A 9970-nucleotide genomic window follows, 5' to 3' on the forward strand; every position below is an offset into this window, starting at 1 on the left:
GGATGGAATTGCGCTTCAACGATCATATCCAATGGAGATTGGCGGAATAGTGGGTGAAGCATATGCAATTCAAGTTGAAGATCCAAGTTCTAGTTTCATCCGCAAGTGTACCAAGTCAAGCTTATTGAAGATCAAGAACTAGCTTGGGTAATATTAGTTTAGGTTTATATTATGTGTGTTGGTACTTTAAGCTCAATCATATATACCCACACATTATATTGGTTTCCTTGTATATATATATATATATATATATACAACACAAGTTTTGGTTTTCATCACACACACACACACACACATAGTTATATATATATACATATTTTAGTTTTTGGTTTCTATGTATATGTAGTCATACATATACATATATGTTTCTATGTATATATAGGGATAGGTTCTAATAAAAACCTCCTTAGCCTAAAAACTAAAAACCTCCTTCATCCATTGGATCTAGATGAATCCAATGGCTGGGATTCAGTCAAACAGTCAACAGACACATGCATTATTTACTTCATTAATTACCTCAACGCAGTGAATCCAAATTCACTACCTTAACGTATCTCGAATCACTGTAGTGAATCTCGAATCACTGCAGTGAATCTGGATTCACTGCGTTGATGTAATTAATGCATGTGTTTAATGAGGTAATTAATACATGTATCTGTTGACTGTTTGACTGAATCCTAGCCATTGGATGAAGGGAGCGTTTTTTAGTTTTTAGCTAAGAAGGTTTTTATTAGAACCTTCTCCCTATATTTTTTTTTTTTATTTATTATATATATATATATATATATATATATATTATACTTATATATAGAGGAGAGAGAGAGAGAGAGAGGAATCTTCGGATGCGAAACGATTTTCGCACAGCAACGTGCGAAACGATTCTTTCTTGCCGTGGATTTAACGAACGGTTGATCCCAATTCAAATACGCCTCACCCCTCTCGTGACCCATATTCCTCAGCTCAGAACTTCCCAGACCTTCACCCTCTCTCTCCCAAAACCCTCCCCTCCTCCCTCTCCCTCTCTCGATCATGACCCAAGCACCCGCCCCCTGGAACCCTCCTCCTTTTCGATTGAGCTGAAGTTCGATTCTTCGGACGAAATCGAGAGCTGCTTCGTCTCTCTCCCTCTTTCCCTCATCCAAACCCTTAGCTTCTACCATCGGCGGCCCCCTCCCTCCCGTCTCGGCCCTCGACTCCGATCACTCCCTGCCTGCTAACACGTCGCCTTGGCTGGATCCGCATCCGGTTCCTCTTCAATTGAGGTGCCGATAGCTCAGGTCCAACTCTTGATCTGCTTTCTTTTGCCTTTGGGTCTTTCTTTTTTAATCTTGTAGACCCTAAATTGACAATATTAGCATCTTTCAACTGAAATTTCTTTAGTCGGAGGTAAAAGTGGTAATACATAGGATTAAATTTCATTTGTGATGAGTTTCATCTTGAGATCTTGCTCCAATTTGAGCTCTGATTTTTGCTCCGATTTCGAGCTCTGATTTCTGGTGTTTCGTGCTCTGTTTGAGCTCTGATTTGTTCTGAGTTCATGCTAAAATGATAACTAATGGGGCAAAACTGACTGCAATGATGTACCCCCTCCTTATCAGCTCTATGAGCATTATTGTCTATTTGATCACGACTCTCTTTGCAACTGACTTTTTTGAAATTAAGGCAGTGAAGGAGATTGAGCCTGCACTAAAGAAGCAGCTCATTATCGCTACTGCACTTACGAATGTTGGAATCACTGTTGTTAGTTGGGGAGCTCTTCCAGCTTCCTTTACCATCTTCAATTTTGGTGTCCAGAAGGAAGTGAAGAACTGGTAAGCCAAAACTATTTTAAACTAGTTCATATAATTATCTATTTTTTCAGTCGGAATTGACAGGGACAAGGAGCTACCGTTGAGTCTTGTTTCATATATTGTTATCTAATTTGTTTGAGTTGGAATTGGCAGGGAGCTTTTCTTCTGTGTTGCTATTGGTTTATGGGCTGGTCTCATAAACTAGTTTCAGCTTGGCTACGATGTATGGTATTGTTGTTGCTGCTCTTGGATTGTTGAGCACAATTGCCATTGGCAATTGATGCTTATGTACTTTTATCTTTTATTTGATGCATATTTTGTGTTATGATGATGGGCTATTTTTAAAATATACAGCCAAAGTTTATTGCAGGAATATATTGGCGAGGCAATATATTGCAGCCAACATTGCTATTATAAACTTCATGGCGAGGCATATATTGAAAAAAGGGCCTTTTCTGAACACATTTTCATGAATTTCTTTTGAGGCAATATATTGCAATATATTTGAGGTATGTTTTATGTGCCTGAGTGTCAATTTGTTTTTCATCCTGCTATTCTGTGCATGGTTTCAGCTTGGCCTTTGTTTCAGCTTGGCTCTTGATTCATGATTGGTTTCAGTTTGTATTATATTATGTGTAAATTCCAAGGTTGGAGTTGTGGAGCTCAAACCTACTAATCTTTCAGTTTGATTCATGATTGGTTTCAGTTTGCATTATATTGGTTTCTAGTTTTAGTTGTGTGCAAACTAAATTTCCAACTATATTTGTTTCAGTTAATTGACCTTTGGTTTCAGTCTTGCTCTCCGTGTAATGACTTGGCCATGATATGTCTCTAAATGCTCTACTTATTTGTGGTTCTAACAAAGTTCCCTCATTGGATTTGGCATGAACTTATAGAAGTAGGAGGATCACCTACTTTGTGAAAGATATGCTGAACTGTGCAGGTTCAAACAGGTATTCAAGTTCTCCATGACAAACATGAGATAGTTGAGGCTCAACTCCAGCTAGCAAAGCTACATCAATCTTCTTCCAGAGCACCTTAATGTGAACTGACAGAGAATGGGCAAGCAATGGACCTTAATGTGGTGCTTGATAAGCTTATGAACGATGGAGGAGGGGATGATCCAGCCTCAAAAGATTTGGTTTGGTCGGTGATTGTTTGTTTGTGCCTTGGCTTTGCGATTTGTGTATATACTCTCTTCGAATCTTTTGTTGTTTGTTGTTATTTGTGTAATCTGGATTGCTTTGGCCGAGATGTAACCTGGATTCAAAAGATTTCCCTGTTACTGTTTTTTAATATATGACGGGTACAAGTTGGAGATGATCTATTGTCAGTATGTGTTTGGATTTTGGTTAATTCAGATATTGCAGAGTCCGTGTCTCTGTGCACGCTTATGCCATACAAAAGAACTACTCTGAGTACTATCTTTTATGTGCAAACTAGTATGATTTAAGCTTCTCCTTCCAATGATGTGCAAAATGACACAATACATCAACTTTTAAGCACAATTTAACATGAAGAAAAATTAAGACTACAGTCATGTAATGTTACTAGATGAACGCCACTTAACGGCACTTAGAGAAAACATACTATAAACATTAAAAAATAAAAGAACACAACCACGATATAAGCAGCAATTCCTGTCTTTCAACATCTTCTAATTATTGAACACAAAACATTACACCGTTCATACATTAAGTAGTACAGCATAAGACTCATTTTAACCACATGAAGATCTCACATAGCAATTGACATCCACTTTATAAAGATCATATAGCAATTGAACATCCAAGAGAAACTTTCTGCAGACATCCCGAAGAAACTATTTAGTCTTTTCTTCTTCTCCCAAGATTGCTCTTCTTCTTCTCCACAACTTGGCCTAACTGCAAATTTCATGACAACTATATTCACCAAATTAGTGCTATGAAGTTTCATGATATAAGAATATGTTCACCAAATTGAATTACATGAATGCTACATATGAAATGAGTTAAAATGTGAAGTAGCAAGTAATTAGGTTCCAAGGAATAAAATAAATTTATTTTCATGTTGTATTCAGGTCAAGGATAATGATCTGTTAAGTATTTGAACTGAATCAACTGATGACCATAAATTTCTACAATTGCAGCATAAGGTCAATAAAAAATTTACACGCAGACACTTCAACAGTATTATCATGAATCAGAATAGGCATATGATAGCATCAAGTAATTGTTGAGGTTCCATTAAAAGATGAAATTTAAATCTGATAAGATAATCATCATGAATGTATTATCAGTTTCAATAAATAATGAAAACAATCAACAACTAACATGCCAAATCAACTGCAAAGAGAGTGCAGTAGCGATAATGAGCTGCTTCTTTAGTGCAGGCTCAATCTCCTTCACTGCCTTAATTTCAAAAAAGTCAGTTGCAAAGAGAGTCGTGATCAAATAGACAATAATGCTCATGGAGCTGATAAGGAGGGGGTATCATTGCAGTCAGTTTTGCCCCATTAGTTATCATTTTAGCATGAACTCAGAACAAATCAGAGCTCAAACAGAGCACGAAACACCAGAAATCAGAGCTCGAAATCGGAGCAAAAATCAGAGCTCAAATTGGAGCAAGATCTCAAGATGAAACTCATCACAAATGAAATTTAATCCTATGTATTACCACTTTTACCTCCGACTAAAGAAATTTCAGTTGAAAGATGCTAATATTGTCAATTTAGGGTCTACAAGATTAAAAAAGAAAGACCCAAAGGCAAAAGAAAGCAGATCAAGAGTTGGACCTGAGCTATCGGCACCTCAATTGAAGAGGAACCGGATGCGGATCCAGCCAAGGCGACGTGTCAGCAGGCGGCGAGTGATCGGAGGTCGAGGGCGAGGACGGGAGGGAGGGGGCCGCCGACGGTAGAAGCTAGGGTTTGGAGAGAGACGAAGTAGCTCTCGATTCGTCCGACGAATCGAACTTCCAGCTCAATCGAACTAGGGAGGAGGGTTTGGGGCGGCGGTGCTTGGGGTCATATATATAGAGAGAGAGAGAGAGAGGTTCTAATAAAAACCTCCTTAGCCTAAAAACTAAAAACCTCCTTCATCCAATGGTTAGGATTCAGTCAAACAGTCAACAGACACATGCATTAATTATCTTATTAAACACATGCATTAATTACATCAACGCAGTGAATCCAGATTCAACGCAGTGAATCTAGATTCACTGGAGTGATTCGAGATACGTTGAGGTAGTGAATCTGGATTCACTGCGTTGAGGTAATTAATGAGGTAATTAATGAGGTAATTAATGCATGTGTCTGTTGACTGTTTGACTGAATACCAGCCATTGGATCTAGCATTGGATTCATCTAGATCCAATGGATGAATGAGGTTTTTAGTTTTTAGGCTAATGAGGTTTTTATTAGAACCTCTCTCTGTATATATATATATATAGTTATATATATATACATACATAGTTTTAAGTTTTCATGCATGCTTATAAATATGAGATTACATATTTATTATTGTGTTTTGGTTTTACTGTTTTCAAATTTATATTTATGAAACAAATGAATATAATTGGAAAATACATTCTTGTTTCATATTTATATACATATATATGATTTCATCATTATCAAGTTTATTTAGTTAAATGAAATCATATTTATTGTTTTGAAAAGTTTGCAGAATATGTAATTTTGTGAAAATATTGTTTTCTTGGTTTATGGACTTAACAATAATCATATACATCTTTTATTAAGTATACAAAATTATTTTGTAATGTTTTAAAACATGGTTAAGCTAAAATGTCAAAACTCATGTGTTCATATTTTCATGTTTGGACTATTTTACAAAATGATGATATTTCTCATTTGGTAGGTCCTTTTTAAAAACCAGTTTTTGTAATATGTTTATTATCATGTCTACAATCATCTCCCAAAGTTTCATAATTTTTGAAATTTATATGATATTTTAAAACATGTTTTTAAGTTGAGTTTTTTGTGCAAATCTGGTCTGTGCATGTTTAGTCGACTCATAAGTCGACTCACGAAGTGCAGCGAAGATGTGATTTTTTGTCGGCTGAGTCGACTCATATAAGTCGACTCATAAGTCGACTTATCAGAGAGCCGTTGCACAGTAACGACTAGTTTTTTGTTTTGTTTGTTTATGGGTTTTTAGTCTTTTTTTGGGGTTTTTGCTGATGTTTTGGGTTCCTATAAATACCCCCTTGCTCTCATCTTTCATACTACTTAATGAAACGTTTTAAACAAGTTTAAAAGAGTTTTAAACAAGGGTTTAAGTTTGTTTAATATTTGTTTAGAAGTTTTTAAGCAATTGAGGGTTTGAGTTTGTGAATTCAATTCCACAAGAGATTGAGGAGATCATCTATTGGAGTTTGAGCAATCAACTATTCTCCCTTCATCTCTTGTCATCTATTGAGAAGTTTTCTAAACTCTTTTCTAGCTTTATATTTATTTGTTTGATTATCATCTTATTAAAGCTAGTTTTATATTAAGCTTAGATTTGATTAATCTCATTATTACACACACCCACTTGAGCTTTTTGTATTTGCATTCATAATATATTTGGGGTTGTGAGAGATAGTAACATTGAGTTGAGCCTAATTGAGTTCTCACATTGTTTAGAGAACAATCGTTTGTTGTATGCCTAATTATGAAGTTCACTTTGTAATACACTTGTACACTGAGAGGAGTGTGTGGTGAGGACGGAGTCGATACCGAGAGGAGTGGCGTCGGTGGCCTAGTGAGAGGTGATAATTCCAAGCACTTGAGGGAGTCGATACGTGAGGACCAACACTTGAGATTGTAGCTTGTGTATGTACTTTGTGAGAATTTGTGAGAGTTGTCGGTTGACTTGATAACCAAGTGTGTAGAGTTTTCGGTTAGCTAGAAAACCGAGTGTGTAGAGAAGTTCCGGCTTCCAAACCGGGTTGTGTAGTGGATTCTCCCCGGGAGTAGGGAGCGGAGACGTAGGACGGAAGGTCCGAACTCCGTGATTATTTCTTTGTGTTTGGGTTTGGCATTGGCACATTTATTCTTGTATATTATTATATCGCCATTGTTGCATGATCATATTGTTTACCCTTGTTTATATTGTATATCCTTACACATATCTTGCATGATCATATTGTTTACCCTTGTTTATATTGTATATCCTTACACATATCTTGTAGCATATCATACTTGCTAGGATATATCACATATCTTGTAGCATATCATACTTGCTAGGATATATTTGTTAATTAGTTTTAATTGACATAAAATCATTTTAGATTAGTATAAGACCCTATTCACCTCCCTCTAGGGTTCTTTCCTAGTGGCATTAGAGTTTAACATTTTTTACTTATGTGGCACCCTTACATGGCCTTAATAAGGCGAAGGTTCGGTTCGAGTGGAGTAGGACGTATGAGAAGGCTTTTCAGTTATTGAAGAGGAAAATCTCTGAGGCACCAGTATTGGCATTGCCTAATTTACAAAAGACCTTCAAGGTAGAGACCGATGCTTCTAGCTATGCTATGGGCGCTGTGTTGATACAGGATGTGAAGCTGGTGAAGTACCATTCTGAAATATTTGTGGTTGCTATTTAGAACTATCCTACTTACGATAAGGAGTTTTATGTGCTCTACCAGGCGATCAAGCATTAAAAGGTGTACTCGTTGGGTAAGGTGGTGGTTGTGCACTCGGAACACAAGCCATTGGAGTTTCTACATGCCCAGAGGAAGCTACAACAGGCACAACACATGAAGTGGATGACCTATTTGATGATGTTCAACATCATCATTAGGTACAAGAAGGGGGTGACTAACAAGTTGGCCGATATGCTATCTCGACCGTCAGTGAGAGCTTTGTTGGTGACGATGCCTATTCAGCCCTTGGCTCCTTTGGAGTATGTGCATATGTACACATCCAGCAGAGACCTCAGCAGTGTGTTCGAGTAGGTGAAGGCTGGTCGGAAGGGGGAGTATGAGCTCAGAGCAGATGATTTGTTATATCGTGAGACATCGCTTTGCATTCCGGAGGATGGCGATCAGTTGCAGTGGATTAGAGAGGCACATACATTACTTGTGCAAGGTCATTTTGGGATTCAGAAGACGCTTCTCAATCTTCAACGTCATGTCTTTTGGCCAAAGATGTTAGAGGATGTTACCAAGTATGTTGAAGGGTGTAAGCTATGTTACATATCGAAGCCTTCTAACAGAAAGAGAGGATTATATCTACTGTTGTCAGTGCCTTCTAGTTCTAGACCATAGGAGAGTATTTTTTATGAATTTCTTAGGAGAGTTGCCAATGACCAAGCGCGGAAATGATTACTTGTTCGTTGTAGTGGATCGGTTCAGTAAGACGGTCTTGATTCCTTACAAGAAGACCGTGATGGGACCGGGTGTAGCGCAATTATTCTTTGAGCATGTGTGGAAGCACTTTGGTTTGTCAAATTTGATTATTTTAGGTCGGGATAGCAGGTTCCTCGGGTACTTTTGGGATTCCTTGTGGAGTTTGATGGACACCAGATTGAAGAAAAGTACAACCTTTCATCCACAAGTAGAAGGGCAGACAGAAGTAGTCAATCGAATTATGGTTCACATGTTGCAGGGGTATAATTCCAGGCATCCCAAGATTTAGGATGAGAGCTTACCATATCTCCAGTATGCTTACAACAGGGCTATTCACGGATCTTCAGGAAAGTCACCGTTTGAGACTTGTTACGGGTTCCTACCTCCAAGTCTATTCGATCTAGTATTCTCTAGTGAAGCTACGACCGAAGACAAAGAAGGGAGTGAAAAATAGAAGGCTCAACAATTTCTAGATAAGATTATGCAGACTCACACCGTCGTTAAAGCACAATTGAAGAAGTCACAAGCGAAGTACAAGGCGAATATGATCAACATCGAATGCCTTATAATTTCGGCAAATGTGACATGGTGTGGCTGAAGTTAGGTAAGGAGCGGCTAAAGTGAGAAGGAAAGAAGTTAAAGCATATACAATATGGTCCGTTTCGACTTCTTGATCAGATCGGAGACAACACCTTTAAGCTGGATTTGCCACCTTACTTAGGCATGTATTCGGTGATCAATATCGCATACTTAAAGTTATTCGAGCCTCCATTGCTGGATGATGAGGGTGACGACAAAGTGATCTTGCTGCATGTTGAAGACTTGCGGTTTGATAGAGAAGAACCACTGAAAGAGGATTGTATTTTGAAATGGAAGGCGACTACGACTAGGCAGGGGACGAATGAGTCATTTCTAGTTGGGCATCAAGGTCAGGTTCCTAGCGAGGCCAAGTGGTTCAACAAAGAGGGAGGATCTCGTGAGTTTCCTCAGCTGAAGTTCTAACTTGAACGTGACTTCAAGCTCCTAAAGGAGGGATCCATGATAAGGGTGTATCTTCTCTGCTTCGAGAACTTAGCGATCCTCATGGGAGCTTGAGAATAGATGATTCTCATGGTAGCTTAAGAATAGAGGCTTGGAAAATATTGTTGGCGAACACGGACTGGTTTGTGCGGCTATAATTTCAAAGCTGGCAGAAAATCACTTATCGATTGACCGACGGGTTCATCAGTCGACCGATGAAACGTCTGGAATCATGAAAAGTTTCTTCTCGGTCGACTGATAGGTGATCAATCGACCGACGGGCTCATCGGTCGACTGACTAAGAGGATCAGTCGACCGATGAAGTTGTGCACGGTTGTGCACATTTGCGATCAATCGGCTGACGTGTTCATCAGTCGACCGACGGGATTCATCAGTCGACTGATATCGGGTTTGGGCTAATCTGTTTCTTGGCAGGTTTGGTTCCTAGGGTTTGTATAAATAGAAACCATATTGTTAAGGGGAAAAAAGTCCGCGAGTTTTGAGAATAAAGAGGTTTGTTCTTTATTCTAGAGAGATTGTGAGGAGAGATTTGTAAACAATTGATCTTCATAATCTAGAGAAAGTATTTTCCTTCGTCTTATCAAATTGTTCTTGTGTTTTGCTCTTTTCTTCTTAAATACACCTTTTATATTTCCGCAATCAAAGGTCTTCGCATGGCGACTCGTACCAACCAAACCATAGTTGGATTTTCTTAACTAAAAAACTAACGGATGAACCAATTTGCAGGGTCGTATAGGACTTGAGGTTTAATATGCATTTTCCAAGAATTAAAAGACTAATATGCAATTATTGAGATATAAAATATTAATATC

At 38.1% G+C, this 9970-nt stretch overlaps 1 protein-coding gene across 3 annotated transcripts; it reads left to right on the forward strand.

Moving 5' to 3' along the window:
• LOC109843029 (pyrophosphate-energized vacuolar membrane proton pump-like) lies at positions 1285-2996 on the forward strand. 3 transcript variants are annotated; one of them, XM_020411961.1, is made up of 2 exons: positions 1285-1811; positions 1944-2996. In XM_020411961.1, the coding sequence occupies exons 1-2, from the start codon at positions 1546-1548 to the stop codon at positions 1993-1995; spliced, it is 318 nt and encodes a 105-aa protein (XP_020267550.1). In that variant the 5' UTR covers positions 1285-1545; the 3' UTR covers positions 1996-2996. The 3 variants fall into 3 exon arrangements, with proteins under 3 accessions (XP_020267550.1, XP_020267551.1, XP_020267552.1); XM_020411962.1 differs by having other exon boundaries at positions 2734-2996; XM_020411963.1 differs by having other exon boundaries at positions 2744-2996.

The sequence above is a fragment of the Asparagus officinalis genome, chromosome 5, assembly GCF_001876935.1.
Source record: "Asparagus officinalis chromosome 5, Aspof.V1, whole genome shotgun sequence".
Lineage (NCBI taxonomy): Eukaryota > Viridiplantae > Streptophyta > Magnoliopsida > Asparagales > Asparagaceae > Asparagus > Asparagus officinalis.